This window comes from Bombina bombina, chromosome 7 (assembly GCF_027579735.1).
Source record: "Bombina bombina isolate aBomBom1 chromosome 7, aBomBom1.pri, whole genome shotgun sequence".
In the NCBI taxonomy this organism is placed as follows: domain Eukaryota; kingdom Metazoa; phylum Chordata; class Amphibia; order Anura; family Bombinatoridae; genus Bombina; species Bombina bombina.
The window spans coordinates 316,931,605-316,950,558 of record NC_069505.1 but is presented as its reverse complement, the minus strand read 5'-3'; the positions used below and the strand labels follow the sequence as shown (position 1 = coordinate 316,950,558).

The window sequence follows — 18,954 nt, the reverse complement described above, 5'->3', positions numbered from 1 at the left end:
CTGGCCCATCAAGACTCACTCTCATTTCATCAGTCCATAAAACCTTAGAAAAATCAGTCTTGAGATATTTCTTGGCCCAGTCTTGACGTTTCAGCTTGTGTGTCTTGTTCAGTGGTGGTCGTCTTTCAGCCTTTCTTACCTTGGCCATGTCTCTGAGTATTGCACACCTTGTGCTTTTGGGCACTCCAGTGATGTTGCAGCTCTGAAATATGGCCAAACTGGTGGCAAGTGGCATCTTGGCAGCTGCACGCTTGACTTTTCTCAGTTCATGGGCAGTTATTTTGCGCCTTGCTTTTTCCACACGCTTCTTGCGACCCTGTTGACTATTTTGAATGAAACTCTTGATTGTTCGATGATCACGCTTCAGAAGCTTTGCAATTTTAAGAGTGCTGCATCCCTCTGCAAGATATCTCACTATTTTTGACTTTTCTGAGCCTGTCAAGTCCTTCTTTTGACCCATTTTGCCAAAGGAAAGGAAGTTGGCTAATAATTATGAACACCTGATATAGGGTGTTGATGTCATTAGACCACACCCCTTCTCATTACAGAGATGCACATCACCTAATATGCTTAATTGGTAGTAGGCTTTCGAGCCTATACAGCTTGGAGTAAGACAACATGCATAAAGAGGATGATGTGGTCAAAATACTAATTTGCTTAATAATTCTGCACTCACTGTATAAAAAATAAATATATATATATATATATATATATATGTGTGTGTCAATATGTGTATATACACATATAAACACATATATGTATATGTTCATTTACATATATATTTCATTATTGCTGCTCAATGCTGCGTGAATTGCCCCCTGCGCTGCGTTAGGTGCTTTGCCGTGATTTACGGCATGAGAACAAGGCTCCCATTGGAGCCTATGGAAGTCCGCTCTCGTGAGCACATGGCTTTCAGGCAATGCGAACGCGAGGTTCCATTTGCATTGCACCTAACTTGTAATATCAGCATCCATTTGCATAAGCTGGTATTACTGAGTGGAGCGCAAATATCGCACTTGCGAAAGCGCAATATTACGCTCCACTCGTTATGAAAGTTTCTAGCAGATAATATGATTAATGCCATAATGGTTTTTTTTTTTTACTTTGGACTATTCTTTTTAAAAGCATCCTTTTAGTTTAGTTGACCATGCCCCCATTTAGTAAAATCTGTAATTGTACCACACAACACACACAGTACACAATGCAACATTTTCATGCCTAAAAAAGTTTATTATAAGGAAATGTATATTTTAAAATTCTAAAATGTTTAACAATATGGTAATCTTTCATTTTATTTTTGAATAATTGGAAGCATTATTAATACATTTAGTCTTTAAAGAAAAAAATAGACAAGTGCTTTCTGATTTTTCTTGAGTAAACGAATGCCGAAGATGGAGACCGCAAGTCTTATTCAGCTATTTTCGAAGCTGGATTTATTCTTGTAAAAGTGCAACACACTAAGGTCTTTGCAAATCCAGATCTTCGTATGTTGCAATGTCACAAGAATAAATCAGGCTCCGAAAATTGAAGAATGCAACTTGCGGCCAACATCTTTGGCATTCGTTTACTCCTGAAAAGTCCGAATGAACATATCTAGAAAGTAATTTGGTACATTAATGATCATTTGATAGAAGTTGTATGATACTATTCTCTTTTATGTTGAGGTAATGCAGATAAGACCCTCAGACAATCCTTATTAGTGTATAATAACCAATCAATATTAAGCGTCTTACGATAACTATATCGTACTAAAATGCTTTGGCCAATTCCGATAACCCCCAAGATATTTATGTATGCACATAATTGTTAACCAATAAGAAATATAAAGGCACATAAAACACCTTAAGATTGTAGTATAAATTGTTTAAAGAAGCATGAAACCCAAAGTATTTCTTTCATGATTTAGGTAGAACATACAATTTTAAAGAACTTTCCAGTTTACATTTTTTTTTTTATAAAATTTGCTTCATTCTTTTGGTATCCTGTGTTAAGGAGCAGCAATGCCCTACTGGAAGCTAACAGAACACATCCACCAATCAGCAGTTAGTTTTCAGTAGTGCATTACTGCTTCTGAACCTAGCTAGCTCTGCTTTTCAACATAGGATACCAAGAGAACAAATAAAATTAGATAATAGAAGTAAATTAGAAAGTTGTTTAAAATTACATGTTGTTTCTCTAACTTTTCTATAAAGTAATACAAAACCTTTACACTTTCTAAATTTTAGGAACAGGTTCTTAACGGGATACTAAACCCATTTTTTGTATGATTCGGATAGAGCATGCTATTTTAAGCAACTTTCTAATTTACTTCTATTATCGAATTTTGGTCGTTCTCTTGCTATCTTTATTTGAAAAGCAAGAATGTAAGCTTATGAGACGGCCCATTTTTGGTTCAGCACCTGGGTAGAGCTTGCTGATTGGTTGCTAAATGTATCCACCAAATCAGCAAGCGCTATTCAGGGTGCTAAACCAAATATGGGCCAGCTCATTTGCTTAGATTCCTGCTTTTTCAAATAAAAATACCAAGAGAACGAAGAAAAAAATGATAATAGGAGTAAATTAGAAAGTTGCTTAAAATTGCATGCTCTATCTGAATCATAAAATAAAAAGATTTGGGTTTAGTATCCCTTTAAGAACTGGGGCCTAATTCTCAAAAACTCGAAGGCGTATAGAGAAATCATCAGCTTAATCTACTGAGCACTATATTATAAAGTAAGTGTTTCTCCTTTACATAAAGTTTATTAGTGAACTCAGCTTAATGATATACACAGTTCCCAAGATAAAAATTACCTTTAAAACAGTCCCTTAGTGTCCTGGTAATACTTAGGCATCTTATAGAATCTCCCCAGACCAGAGAGCTTTAGAGAATCAGGCCCCTGGTGAGAACTTGCTGAATCCCACCACTGCCTGTATCCTATAATATAATGTTTAATTCTTCTAATTCTGACTACTGGAAGTGCACACGGCAGACATCTTGGCCTCAGCAGTGGTGACCAGACAAGGAACTGCAAAACAAGTTTTGCTAACAAAATTACAGTGACTAGCCTGCTCTACTCCAGTAACTCTGAATTTACTCCTTCAAATAAGGCAAGCTGTAGGGAGAGTTCGGCTATTGAAAAACAATTGCAGCAAACAATGTTAATCTTCTCTGAAAGGATTTGCATTTGGTTAATATATTTTCCTTTTAATACAAAATTCATTCTCTCTCCTTATTTAAGCCCATTACTAAAAATGCTGTTATTAAGAAGAAAAGGAAAAACAAAAGAAAAACAATTATAAAATGTGCTTCAAATTGACTCAGTGTTTTTACATAAATGCTGAAAGGCGGACTTCTTATAGCTTTGATTGACCTCTGTGTAAATAAGGTTTCAAAACATTTTCAAAGATGGAATTCCCCTGTTAAAAAAATAATAATATGAAAATTAGATAAAATATCTTCAGATTAAAATAAATAATAAAATCTAACATTACTAAAGTAATAAGCATTTTAATAAACATAACACTAAAAGTTTCAGGCAAACTATAGACCATCTTTTTTTTTTTTTTTGTACAATATACAAGCTAAGGATGTTTTTTTTTTGTTTTCTTTTTACATTTTTAAATGCTTAAAAAAAATGAAACCAATAAATTATATTCAACGAAACATGGAAAAAAAAAAAAGGTCTATGGCTGATTTCTCTCTACAGCGGCAGTTGAGTTATTGCGACAAAGACCTAGGTGGCGCTCTCATCACTGTGCACTTTTGCTTGGCACAGTACAATATACACTGACACAATATTCCAAAAACTTAATGGAAAGCAAAAATAAAAAAAAAAATAATTAGAAAAGCAGAATTTCTTCACAATTTTCTTTTTAAAAAGTGGCATATCTGATTATCTATTTCTTGGCTGTCAAAGAGGAGTGTGACACATTTTATAGTAATGTGTTGCAGCGTTCTTTGGTACTCTGGGGTTAAAAATATTTCTGATATCAGACTCAATATCAGGGCTGAACAGAGACCAAAAAATAGGCCCAGGCATTTTAAGGAGGAGCAACCCACTCCCGCCCATTTTTGTTATCTAACCATACCTCATAACTGACAAGTATAATGCACTAGTTTGTTTTACAAAAACATTTCAAGTTTGCAACATCTTTCTATCCCTTTATTTTGTAAATTGGTGGAAATTAATTAGTGAAATAAAAAAAAAATAGAAGCTATTGAAGTTCACATTTAAATGAAGAAAAAAGCTTATTGCTCATTAGTCTGTGTAGTTAAAGTTACTCAAAATAACAGACACCTGAGCACAACGTTGCCACCTTTAATGGAAACATTTACCAGCCTTGATTATTAGCATACCTTTGCATAAATAGCTATACAGCATATATTAGGAATAAGATAGAAATAGGGATAATGATAATGTAAGTTATAATTAATAGTTCCCCGTCTAATAATAGGTTACTACAATTGGACAATAGAAGTATAATCTCCCGAATTGGGGACAATAATACTCATATATGATATAATGTAGTATAGGCTAATAAGACCTGGGGAGGGTGCTCACTGTTCAAATAAATGTAGAAAAAAATAGGAGACAAGCGAACAGAGAATAGAGCACTCGCAAAAATGATGGCATAGGTGGCTATTCAGTGTAGGTGTATAACATTAAAACTTAACATTTATTGTGCAAAAAAGAGATAAAAACTACTATATAAGTAGCAATTAATACTTAGATTAAAAACACACATATAATGGATGGCTGTCTATCCACAGTAGCAAGAAATATACCGCTAGAACTCAGAAAAGAGTAGGAGGGATTTTGGGCAGAGACACACCAAAACACGGTTCACGGATTGCACAATATCTATCTGAAAAAGAGGATTGACCTCAAACGTAATTATACTATCTAGTGCAATGCTGGACCTGTGTGAATCTGTCCAAAATAATCCCTAATAACACAATTAGTAATAATTACAATAAGGGGAAGTGTAGGTAGCGTGGGTCCACACAAAAAGTAAATATACTATACAGTGCACAGACCCAATAAGTAAGAGGGTAAGAGCAGAGGTTGCAAATAAAGGTGTTCACCAATAAACCGATAGCAAAGGATAAACCTCAAATAAATAAGTTATAGGGAAATGTAGACCCTTATTAATCAATCCAATCCTGGTATAGTATAAACAATGGCTAATATAATGTGACCACCATAACTACACTTGGTGGATAGTACAGCCGTAGTGGCGCCTGATGCGCATTTCGCCTGGCTTGGCTTTCTCAAAGGCTAACCGGACTGAGTGTAGCCACATAGCCTATATATGAGAAATGGCCAATCAAATCTTATAGAACGTTCACACCTCCGTGTGAACCAATCAAAGTCGTCCTCCCATAATTGGTCAGTTCTGTGTCACATGATCAGGAACAGAGGGGAGTTTCAGTATGTTGGGGGAGCGGCTGTAAGCCGTCATTGTAAGCAAATGGCAAAGCAGTAAACGGAGCATTGATGCTCACTAACGTAATACATGAGAAATATTGACATTGATGCTTATTAAGATTTCAAAAGGAATGCGATCTAAAGGGGTTCAGTCTCAATTGCTACCGTAACACTAGAAGTCTAGTGTGATTGGACTATTAATGTACTGTCAAGCCTCTTATTAAATAATGTTTGAAAAGGAGCATGTATCTGACAAAAATAAAAATATTTTATATCCTGTTCGGTGTTGCCTCTTTATATGTTATTTTAAAAACATTGTAGATTAACATGACAGTGTCCCACAACCATGTGAATTTTTATATATGAAGATCAGATGACATTCGTGGATATATCAATACAGGTCATAAATAAGAAATATCATGGTATTTCAAATCGTGTTGAGCTTTCCATATGGGTCAATTGACAACTGTCAGCCTCTAGATTAACTGATCATAATGGTTACTTATGACCTTTTACTTGGAACAACATGATTTCTATCATTTAGATTGTGATGTTTCTTCGTGGAATCCATAAAAGATATTTGGTTTAGGATGTTACTTTGTTTTGCACATAACATGTGTGCGCTGTAAAAATATCATTAGTCAGAAAGTTTCTAGCAATTTACAATGTAAAGAAGCCAGTAGGATATCATATATCTGGCCCACCTTAATGTAAAATCTCTTTCTATACAAGAAATATTTTGATATCCAAGAGTAATAAACGTTTTCGTTTAGTGGATTATCCTTTTCTGAGTTCTACCGGTATATTTCTTGGGGCTACTGTGGATAGACAGCCATCCATTATATGTGTGTTTTTAATCTAAGTATTAATTACTACTTATATAGTAGTTTTTATCTCTTTTTTGCACAATAAATGTTAAGTTTTAATGTTATACACCTACACTGAATAGCCACCTATGCCATCATTTTTGCGAGTGCTCTATTCTCTGTTCGCTTGTCTCCTATTTTTTTCTATATTAGGAACTAAACCTGTTAGGACAGATTTGAAATTATTATTATTATTACTATTATCGGTTATTTGTAGAGCGCCAACAGATTCTGCAGCGCTATAAACAAAGGCAGAGTACAACAAAACAATTATATGGATCAAACGGGTAGAGGGCCCTGCCAAGAGTCGCACTGTTGTAGTCAGCTCTTAAGAAGGTGATTTACAAAAAGCTGGGCTCTTAGGCTTACATGCTAAGGGGGTTCAGGGGATTGCAATGGAGGAGAGGAACTGGTATAAAGAAAGGTTAGTGTAGGTTGCATGCATCCCTGAACAGTAGAGTCTTTATGGAGCGCTTGAAGCTTTTTAAAGTTCTGTAAACGGGAATGTGAGGAGGTAACAAGAGAGGAGGAGATTGTGAGCAGAGCGAAATGGGCGGGAGGGAGAGTATCTGGAGACAAGGTCTGAGATACGGGGGGGGGGGGGCAGTGCATTGAGGGCTTTGTATGTCAAAGTGAGAATTTTGTGTTTAAACCTAGAGGCAAGAAGAAGCCAGTGAAGGGATTGGCAGAGAGGGGCAGCAGATGAAGAGCTTATAATTAGATTCCAACCACACCATCATGCACAAATAATAATGCTGGTTAAGACAACAGGCCCCTATCCAAAACAGGCCCCCGCTCAGTAAGCAACTACACTGTATGCGCTATGCTGAGTCCGGGCCTGCTCCGTATCACTGTAGCTACTTGATATATTTGTATGGTTTTGCAATTTTGTTAAATTATTTTTTTACCTTTTTGTTATCAGGATTTTTCTGAGCCCATTCAAACAGATGCTGGTAGACATGCCCATCATAAGCGCCCAGGGCAGATAATAGTTGTTCATCTCTATAGTCAAAAGCATCAACTAATGGAACTGCATCCTTCCTGTTAATAAACAGTTAATCATTAGAAAAAAAGTATAGAGCAAACATTTTTTAATGGGGCTTTTTCACAAACGTCTGACTTTGAACCAACCTTCAAAATGCCCCAATAAATAATAAGGTTATAAATATCCCAAGCCATGTTCTGCTTTGGAGCTGCAATGCTTGTTGCCTGAAAGCAGTAATAATTTATTGTGTTTAACCCCTTCTCTGTATTCGTTTTAAAAAGACATTAAAGGGACAGTAAACACCGAATTTTTGTTGTTTAAAAAGGTAGATAATCCCTTTATTACCCATTCCCCAGTTTTGCATAACCAACACAGTTATAATAATATACTTTTAACCTCTGTGATTACCTTGTATCTAAGCCTCTGCAAATTGCCCCCTTATTTCAGTTCTTTTGACAGACATGCATTTTTAGCCAATCAGTGCTTGCTCTTAGGAGCTTCACGTGCCGGAGCTCAATGTTATCTATATGAAATACATGAACTAACGCCCTCTAGTGGTGAAAAACTGTCAAAATGCTTTCCGATTAGAGGCAGTCTTCAAGGTCTAAGAAATTAGCACATGAACCGCCTAGATTTAGCTTTCAACTAAGAATACCAAGAGAACAAAGCAAAATTGGTAATAAAAGAAAATTGGAAAGTTGTTTAAAATTGCATGCCCTATTTAAATCATGAAAGTGTTTTTTTACTTTACTGTCCCTTTAAAGTGACAGTGTCTCTGTAATTTGTTTCCTCTTAATGTGATTCCAGTGACTTCTAATACCAGCTGCAGAGTTTAAAATGTATGGGGAGTATTCTTCTGGGTTTATTTTTGTATATGAGTCTGCTGTTTTTGCTCATGGAAAATATGATCCAATAAAATGGGCTGAGCGTGTAGGGAGAGCAGACCTCATCTTATCTGCCTAATTATTTACAGAAAGTCCTCATGCTATTTCTCATGGTTTACTCAAAGACCAATACTTTGCGAGTACAATGGAAAATTAACATTTTAGTACCTCTTTTTTACAGCCCCCACTGGGCAAATGATTTTATCCAAACCTTCTTGTTTATGTAGTTTTTAAGTAACCATTACTTAAATACTGACTTTTGGTATAGGTGAATATATAACTGGACAACTCTGCTATTTCAAATCACAAAATAAAGATACAGTAGCTATTTATAAAGAATGTATTATACTCCATCTGGTCAAATAGATAATTGGGAACACAGGGGAGAATTTTTTTTTACAGTGCACCGCCCCTTTAAACACCTCTTGCTTCTATGTAAAAATTGCATTTTGTCCCACAATCCTTAGTGAGGTCACAAAGCAAAATCTGTAACCTGCAAATGCAGCAAATCAAATTACGTTAGCTGGTTTAGGTTATTTGCAATATTTTGAAAACCTAGGTTACAGATTTTGCTTTTTGGACGTTCTCTGGACTCTTGGAACAATCTAAAAATTTAAATAAAAGAATAAGGCATCTTATGTCCCTTTAAAATTAAACAGCTTTAAACATTGTTAAAGTCCACAAATTTATATCCATGACGGAAAATATTTTGAGTACAAAGTCCCTTTAAAGGGACACTGTAACCAAAATTTTTCTTTCGTGATTCAGATTGAGCATGAAATTTTAAGCAACTTTCTAATTTACTCCTATTTTCAATGTTTCTTCGTTCTCTTGCTATCATTATTTGAAAAAGAAGGCATCTAAGCTTTTTTTTGGTTTCAGTACTCTGGACAGCACTTTTTTATTGGTGGATGAATTTATCCACCAATCAGCAAGTACAACCCAGGTTGTTCACCAAAAATGGGCCGGCATCTAAACTTACATTCTTGCATTTCAAATAAAGTTACCAAGAGAATGAAGAAAATTTGATAATAGGAGTAAATTATAAAGTTGCTTAAAATTTCATGCTCAATCTGAATCACGAAAGAAAAATTTTGGTTACAGTGTCCCTTTAAGGAGCAAAGTGATAATGACACAAGCTAGATGAATTCAGCGCCCCCAGCTGTGGGATGACATGGTTTAAGTGTGTTCTGCTGTCCCTCTCACCTCTTCCCTACATTACCATGCCCTTAAAAACTTTCCCAAAGTACCAGAGATTTTTTAGCATTTATGCCATCACTCTGTTTAAACAGAAATAGAGCCTTTTTTTTTTTTTTTTTTTTTTTAATTTACCTATGAAAACTATAGTTATTAATGTAGGCCCATTTTGGAATATGCCACCTTGTTCACAAACGTTGGGTTTCTCATTATTTACACACAACTACTGCAGTCATAAGACAAATGGTTGTAAAAGCTTCTCTGAGGTCCTCTTTGTTCAGAAACAGCAGACATACAGGACTTCGTCATTGTTTTTTGGCTATTTGAAGAACACTAATTGTAGCTGCTCACTACACTTGAAGTTCCTGGCAGTGAAGGAGAGGTGTCAGTTGGGAGGGATTTCCCTCCCATCTGACACCTCCCAAACCCAGATCCCTACCTGATCCCTTCCAAATATCTCTCTTCCCTCTTCCACCCCTACTGCTCACCACTATCTTAGGTATTGGCAGACAGTCTGCCAGTGTGCAGTTTAGGGCTTTGATTTGTTATTGTTATTATTTATTTTTTATATTTCTGTAGTGTAGAACCCTCCTCAAACTCTCAACTCCCTGATCCCCCTAAACAGCTACCTAACCTTCCACCATCCCACTACTAGCTACCATGTTTGCTACTGGCAGCAAGTCTACCAGTAACACATTTTTTCTTTATTGTAACTTTTTAAAAAAATGTTTATATTTACGTAATTTTTTTCTATACTTTTAGGGTCCCCCTCCCCCCCTTGAAGCAATTATTGTAGACTCCCATCTTCCCCTCCAAACATTTTTTTTTTTTAAGTGCAGGTCCCCATCCCTCGCTCTCCTCTGCCAAATTATTATTTGTTAGCATAGAGAACCCCACCCATCCCTCTCTGGACCGCCCACCTGCCTCCCTCCTGCCCTACCACCGCTCCCACTTGGCACCAATGAACGATCGTTAGTGAAAGTGGCACAGACAGTGGCACTCTCTGTTACGATCCGGCAATTTAGCTTCATATAGTAAGGAACCACAATCAGCGCTGCCTTACAATATGAAGGCAGTTGACCCCAGCAGCAGTTTCCGCGGTCTAAGCTGCAACATGCACTAAAGTGTTGGATGTAGGTACTACGTGAATACAGTACGCTGGGCAAAGTACTGTGTGACATATTACTTACATCCATATGGCACAAGAGGTTAATTCCACCTTCAAACCACACTGACTCCACATTTAAAAAAACCCTGGCTCTTCCTCCCTACACACCCTTACCCATTTTAATAAGAATGTTTAAAGCATAGGCACCTCGGGGGGGGGGGGGGGGCATCTTAATGCAAACCCTCAAACACAATAGTCTCTCTCACTATAGTAATTCTACCAGAGTATTATATATTTATATTTCAATGGACACATATAGGTAAACACTTTCTTATTTTATTCCGAGACACTAGTGATTGGGCAAGACAAGTACATTCATTTATCTTATAAGGGATATGGAACCCAAAAATTTTATTTTGTGATTCAGACAGAGAATACAATTTTAAAAAAGGTTTTTCCAATTTACTTCTTTTATCAAATTTGCTTTGTTCCCATAGTATTCTTTGTTGAAGAGATACCCAGGTAGGTTCTAGCAAAACTGCTACCATACAGTGCTTCAGACACTTGCACACTCGTGAGCTTACGTTCCTGCTTTTCAACAAAAGATACCAAGAGAACAAACACAAATTCATAATAGAAGTAAATTAGAAAGTTGTTTAAAATGACATGTTCCATCTGAATCAAAGACATAATTGGGGTTTCATATCCCTTTAAGCTTAGTGCTTTCACTTGATCCAAAACAAAGTAAATCCAGCCCAATCTTCTGCTTTACTAAACCCTGTTATCTCATAGCCATACATACCTTATAACGCTCAGAAGATGTAAGTAGGCTGTGGTTACCATTTCCATCTGCTTGCCGGACAAATATCCATCTCGTAAGAAATCGCCTGCGTTGGTGACAATTCCGTGTAAAGCATACAGGTCACAGACAGATTTCAAGACCTTCTGGATATCTGGATCTCCTAATGATTTCAGCTCTTCAACAAAAAACTTTACTACGGTGTAATGGCAGTGAGTCTGGAAAAAACAGTTTTGTGTTAGAGCAGACATTTGCAAATTAATATATATATATATATATATATATATATATATATATATATGCAGTATATAAAAGAAAAGCGCAAAACACCAGATCTCGGTGCCGTATTAAAAAACAACTTTAATAAGCCCCTAACATAAATTATAAAACTCACAAGATATATAACATATATGTACAGGCAGGTAGTGCATACAATGAGCACCAACATATATCACCAGATATCAAACTTATAATACATAAGTGATTATAACACACTTTGCTAAAATCACTTATGTATTATAAGTTTGTTAAAGATCGTTGTATCATGAAAGAATTAGTAACCTAAAAGGAAAAAGCACTGTATATACATAAGAATAGGCTTTGAAAGGTGTAAGCCCGAGCCATATGAATGAACCCTGTTAATAGAATGCATATACCTAATTAGGACTCTCTATCACACCTGACATAGGAGCACCGAGGGGTATAAAGACTCTACGCAGAAGACAGGTTGTAGACTCTTGAAAAAGTTCCGGCGAGTACGGAACGAAATGCGCGTCAAGCTACAATCAGCTGGGATCTCTCGGCTGTCAGGCAGAACTTTCGCTTTAGTAAGAATTGTGTCCCAGTGAGGCTTCCGTACCCTGCAGTTTGAATACGCAGAGCGCAAGAGAGCCGAGGGCAACGATTCCCTAGAAACTATATCAGTAAGTTTATGTTTGCATATAACTTTTGGACATATATGACTGTTGCTTTGGGAACTATATACCTATATGGACACTATTTGACCATCCTGTGACTCTTGGAAGGAGAAAAAAGGAAAAGATACAAAGAACTATAGGATATCTGGTGATATATGTTGGTGCTCATTGTATGCACTACCTGCACATATATGTTATATATCTTGTGAGTTTTATAATTTATGTTAGGGGCTTATTAAAGTTGTTTTTTAATACGGCACAGAGATCTGGTGTTTTGCTCTTTTCTTTTATATACTGCAGTTTCTGAACCCTAGTGGATCGTCTTTAGGATAGCTTCCCCTGGAAGAGCAGCATAAACTTATTCTCTACTATACCCTTGGGGAACGGACTGTCATTAGGCACCTCTACCATAACCTGAGAGAACGGACTGTCTTTGGGGAGATCTATGGAATACAAATAAGGACAGTATAATATATATATTTTTTGAATATTGAATATATATACATGTGCATTGGTGGTATAGGTTGTTTTTTCATAATTCTTTCATAGTATTTGGTCACTGTGTTTTTAATTTATTAAATTTGTATTATGATACATAGGTGAGATATACATATATTTACCTACTATATTTAGCATATGTGTATGGTCCAACATTTTAATAGATAGCGCTGAATATTTATTGCATTATATATATATATATATATATATATATATATATATATATATATATATATATACATATATATATATATATATATATATATATATATATATATATATATATATATATATATATATATATATATATATATACACAGTATATATATATTCCTTGTATTGATCTACTGAAAAATGAGTTAGGCTTCACCCCTTACAAAGCTAAATGTCACTGCTGATAGCTTTAACCCTCCCATTTGTTAAATATGTTGCATTATTGCTTGCACGACTATGCATGCAAGAGTAGAAGTAAACTAGCAAACAGAGAGGGCGCCCTTAAAGGGACATTGTAAACTAGATTTTTCTTTTCATAAATGTTTTGTAGATGATCCATTTTTATAGTCCATCTGGGAGTGTTTTTGTAACAATGTATAGTTTTGCTAATTTTTTAATAACGTGCTGATTTTCAGACTCCTAAGCAAGCCCCACAGTGTCAGATGTAGACCCAGGTTGTACAGATTTTGTGCTGCTACTGTTTGTGTGTAATCCGTCTTTTCATATGCAGGGAAGGGGGGGGGGGGGAGTGCCTGCTCCCAGCCCCATTCAGTGGGTGATCCAGCTAATCTCATCAACAGTGCTAAACTTGTGGCTTTTAAGTAAGTTTTTTAAAGGTTATATACTGGATTTTTAGATCAGTATCTGTGCATATTCTTCTTTATAAGTAGCATCTATTACATGCAGTTATATGAAAATTGGTGTATACTGTCCCTTTAATTAAAACAATCCAAAACTGCTACAACAAATATAATAATGTGTTAGCTGCCGTTCCAATAAAAACACTTCCAAATAAAAACAAGCAAATAAACAGTGCTGCCTCAAGTGTAATATAAATATAATCTTTATATTTAACAACAATAATTACACAATAAAAGTGTATACAATAAAGAAATAATTGCACAGTAAAAGCAGCTTTGGCAACAGCATACGCGGTAACAAATAGGCATGAGGCATTAGTATGATTCGTTTTCATCTTAACGCAGAAGTAGGCAGCCGCTCGTGGAATTCGGCTCTTTTCGGAGCCAGATTTCTTCTTGTGAAAGTGCAATAGACTAAGATCTGTGGAAATCCAGATCTTAGTATGTTGCACGTTTACAATATAATTATAATATCTGGCTCCGAAAAGAGCTGAATACCGCAAGTGACCATCTTTTTCTTCAATTGGATGATAATGAAACATACGAATGCCCAATGCCTGGTAACAAACAGTCTGGCCAGACTACTGAAAACACTATCAGGCCCATTTATCAAAGGGCTTGCGGACCTGATCCGACACTGCGGATCAGGTCCGCAAGACCTCGCTAAATGCGGAGAGCAATACGCTCTCCGCATTTAACATTGCACCAGCAACTCACAAGAGCTGCTGGTGCAACGCCGCCCCCTGCTGACTCGCGGCCAATCGGCCGCCAGCAGGGAGCTGTCAATCAACCCGATCGTATTCGATCGGGTTGATGTCTGGCGATTCCTGTCCGCCTGTTCAGAGCAGGCGGACAGGGTTATGAAGCAGCGGTCTTTAGACCGCTGCTTCATAAGTTGTGTTTCTGGCGAGTCTGAAGACTCGCCAGAAACACGGCCCTTCAAGCTCCATACGGAGCTTGATAAATGGGCCTGTATGTGTTTCAAGGCCGCACCCCTTCCTCAGGTGACACGGAGAAAGGGGCGTGGCCTTGAAACGAGTTGTGTTTTCAGTAGTCTGGCCGGACTGTGTGTATGCTGTCGCCAAAGCAGCTTTTATTGTGCAAGTGTTTCTTTATTGATTTTACTTACGTGACATATTTGTATCTCTATGTGAGTACATTGTATAAACTTTTATTGTGTAATTATTTTTATTGAATATAAAGTTGTTTTTTAATATTACACTTGAATCACTCATCTGTTCACTTGCTTGTTTTTAATACACTACTGGGAGCTAGATAAACACATCTGGTGAACCAATTGCAAGAGACAGATGTGTGTAGCCACCAGTCACCAAGTAACTCCCAGCAGTGCATTGTTGTTCCTGAGCCTACCTAGGTATGCTTTTCAACAAAAGATACCAAGTGAACTAAGTAAATCTGACAACATAAGTAAATTGAAGAGTCTCTTAAAGGGACAGTAAAGTAAAAACAAAATTTATGCTTACCTGATAAATTTCTTTCTCTTGTGGTGTATCCAGTCCACTGGTTCATCCATTACTAGTGGGATATTCTCCTTCCCAACAGGAAGTTGCAAGAGGACACCCACAGCAGAGCTGTCTATATAGCTCCTCCCCTAACCCCCACCTCCAGTCATTCGACCGAAGACAAGTAAGAAAAAGGAGAAACTATAGGGTGCAGTGGTGACTGTAGTTTAAAAAATAAAAACACCTGCCTTAAAGTGACAGGGCGGGCCATGGACTGGATACACCACAAGAGAAAGAAATTTATCAGGTAAGCATAAATTTTGTTTTCTCTTGTAAGGTGTATTCAGTCCACTGGTTCATCCATTACTTGTGGGATACCAATACCAAAGCTTTAGGACACGGATGAAGGGAGGGACAAGGCAGGTACTTAAACAGAAGGCACCACTGCCTGTAAGACCTTTCTCCCAAAAACAGCCTCCGAGGAAGCAAAAGTATCAAATTTGTAGAATTTAGAAAAAGTATGAAGCGAAGACCAAGTCGCTGCCTTACAAATCTGTTCAACAGAGGCCTCATGTTTAAAAGCCCATGTGGAAGCTACCGCTCTAGTAGAATGAGCTGTAATTCTTTCAGGAGGCTGCTGACCAGCAGTCTCATAAGCTAAACAAATTATGCTTCTCAGCCAAAAAGAAAGAGAAGTTGCCGAAGCCTTTTGGCCTCTCCTCTTTCCATAGTAGACAACAAACAATGCAGATGTTTGACGAAAATCCTTAGTAGCTTGCAAATAAAACTTAAAAGCATGAACCACGTCAAGATTGTGTAACAGACGTTCCTTCTTTGAAGAAGGATTAGGACACAGTGACGGAACAATAATTTCCTGATTGATATTCCTATTAGATACTACCTTAGGAAGAAACCCAGGTTTGGTATGCAAAACTACCTTATCTGCATGGAAGATCAGATAAGGGGAATCACACTGCAAGGCAGATAACTCTGAAACTCTTCGAGCCGAAGAGATAGCTACTAAAAACAGAACTTTCCAAGATAAAATCCATATATCTATGGAATGCAAGGGTTCAAACGGAACCCCTTGAAGAACCTTAAGAACTAAATTTAAACTCCATGGCGGAGCAACAGGTTTAAACACAGGCCTGATTCTAACCAAAGCCTGACAAAACGCCTGAACGTCTGGAACATCAGCCAGGCGCCTGTGCAAAAGAATAGACAGAGCAGAAATCTGTCCCTTTAAGGAACTAGCCGATAATCCCTTTTCCAATCCTTCTTGGAGAAAAGATAGTATCCTGGGAATCCTGACCTTACTCCACGAGTAACCCTTGGATTCACACCAATGAAGATATTTACACCATATCTTATGATAGAATATATATATATATATATATATATATATATATATATACACCCAAAATTAGGAATATACAATATAATATAAAATAGGGGCGCTATCAGAATATGCAGTGTAACTAGAAATACAAAGTTAGAGATAATCACAATTCTTAATATATTATAATCTCAGAATGTAATATCACTTATGTATTATACATACATGCATATAGAAAATCCAGGCGTTAGACCTGTATAAGTAATAATGTCCCAATGAACAAGTAAGAGTCCAAAAAATCCCCAATAGTTAGAGGGGTGTGAGGCAGCTCTCCTCGATGTATAAGGACATCCACTACGAATTTAATCTATAAAGAAGCAGAGAAGGCGCCACATAGCATGCTATGTGGCGCCTTCTCTGCTTCTTTATATCTTATGATAGATTTTCCTGGTGCCAGGCTTTCGAGCCTGAATCAAGTTATCAATGACCGACTCGGAGAAACCACGTTTTGATAAAATCAAACGTTCAATCTCCAAGCAGTCAGACGCAGAGAAACTAAATTTGGATGTTTGAATGGACCTTGGAGTAGAAGGTCCTGCCTCAGCGGCAGAGTCCATGGTGGAAAGGATGACATGTCCACCAGATCTGCATACCAAGTCCTGCATGGCCACGCAGGTGCTATCAAGATCTCCAAAGCTCTCTCCTGCTTGATCTTGGCAATCAGACGAGGGAGGAGAGGAAACGGTGGAAACACATAAGCCAGGCTGAAGGATCAGGGCACTGCTAGAGCATCTATCAGCGTTGCCTGGGGATCCCTTGACCTGGACCCGTAACAAGGAAGCTTGGCGTTCTGACGAGACGCCATCAGATCCAGTTCTGGTTTGCCCCATAATTGAATCAGCTGGGCAAATACCTCCGGATGGAGCTCTCACTCCCCCGGATGCAAAGTCTGCCGACTTAGAAAATCCACCTCCCAGTTCTCTACTCCTGGGATATGGATAGCAGATAGATGGCAGGAGTGAACCTCCGCCCATAGAATTATCTTGTAAACTTCTATCATTGCCAGGGGACTCCTTGTTCCCCCCTGATGGTTGATATAGGCTACAGTCGTGATATTGTCCGACTGAAATCTGATGAACTTGACCGCAGCTAGCTGAGGCCAAGCCTGAAGAGCATTGAATATCGCTCTGAGTTCCAGAATGTTTATCGGAAGGAGGGCTTCCTCCCGAGTCCACGAACCCTGACCCTTCAGGGAGTTCCAGACCGTGCAAAGTTGCAGTGGTCTGAGATGTAGGCGGGCAAACGGAACTATGTCCATTGCCGCTACCATTAGGCCGATCATTTCCATACACTGAGCCACTGACGGCCGAGAAGTGGAATGAAGAACACGGCAGGAAGTTAGAAGCTTTGATATCCTGACCTCCGTCAGAAAAATCTTCATTTCTACTGAATCTATCAGAGTTCCTAGGAAGGAAACTCTTGTGTAGGGAGAAAGAGAACTCTTTTCTCTGTTCACTTTCCGCCCGTGAGACCTCAAAAGGCCAAACAATGTCTGTATGGGACTTGGCGATTTGAAAAGTCGACGCCTGAATCAGAATGTCGTCTAGGTAAGGAGTCACCGCTATGCCCCGTGGCCTTAGGACCGCCAGAAGGGACCCTAGAACCTTCGTAAAGACTCTTGGCGCCGTGGCTAACCCGAAGGGAAGAGCCAGAAACTGGTAATGCCCGTCTAGGAAGGCGAACCTTAGGAACTGATGATGCTCTCTGTGAATCGGAATGTGGAGATAAGCATCCTTTAAGTCCACGGTAGTCATATATTGACCCTCCTGGATCATAGGGAGGATGGTTCATATTGTCTCCATTTTGAAGGATGGGACCCTGAGAAATTTGTTTAGGATTTTGAGATCCAAGATTGGTCTGAAAGTTCCCTCTTTTTTGGGAACTAGAAACAGGTTTGAATAGAAACCCTGTCCCTGTTCCTCTTTTGGAACTGGGTGGATCACTCCCATAACCAGTAGGTCTTGAACGCAACGTAAGAATGCCTCTCTCTTTATCTGGTTTGCAGATAATTGTGAGAGATGAAATCTCCCCTTTGGAGATGAATCTTTGAATTCCAGAAGATAACCCTGGGAAACAATCTCTAGTGCCCAGGGATCCTGGACGTCTCTTGCCCAAGCCTGGGCGAAGAGAGAAAGTCTGCCCCCTACTAGATCCGGTCCCGGATTGGGGGCTACCCCTTCATGCTGTCTTAGAGGCAGCAGCAGGCTTCTTGGCCTGCTTCCCTTTGTTCCAAGTCTGGTTAGGTCTTCAGACTGGTTTGGACTGGGTGAAATTTCCCTCTTGTTTTGCATTAGAGGAAACCGAAGCTGCGCCACCCTTGAAGTTTCGAAAGGAACGAAAATTATTCTGCTTGATCCTTAATTTGCTGGACCTATCCTGAGGAAGGGCATGACCCTTTCCTCCAGTAATGTCAGAGATGATCTCCTTCAGACCAGGCCCGAATAGGGTCTGTCCCTTGAAGGGGATGTTAAGAAGCTTAGACTTTGAAGTAACGTCTGCTGGCCAGGACTTAAGCCATAGCGCCCTGCGCGCCAGAATGGCAAAACCTGAATTCTTAGCCGTTAGCTTGGTTAAATGAA

General features: G+C 38.2%; 1 protein-coding gene across 1 annotated transcript in view; it reads right to left on the bottom strand.

Moving 5' to 3' along the window:
• Window positions 1-2,331: 2,331 nt before the first annotated feature.
• Window positions 2,332-18,954, bottom strand: part of ACOX2 (acyl-CoA oxidase 2) — a 112,700-nt gene continuing 96,077 nt past the window's right edge. Inside the window, exons 12-14 of the mRNA XM_053720952.1 lie at window positions 11,251-11,465; window positions 7,183-7,315; window positions 2,332-3,396 (exon numbers count right to left, since the gene is read on the bottom strand). Coding sequence (XP_053576927.1) covers window positions 3,334-3,396; window positions 7,183-7,315; window positions 11,251-11,465 — 411 coding nt within the window. The 3' untranslated portion in view covers window positions 2,332-3,333. The remainder of the gene's footprint in view (window positions 3,397-7,182; window positions 7,316-11,250; window positions 11,466-18,954) is intronic.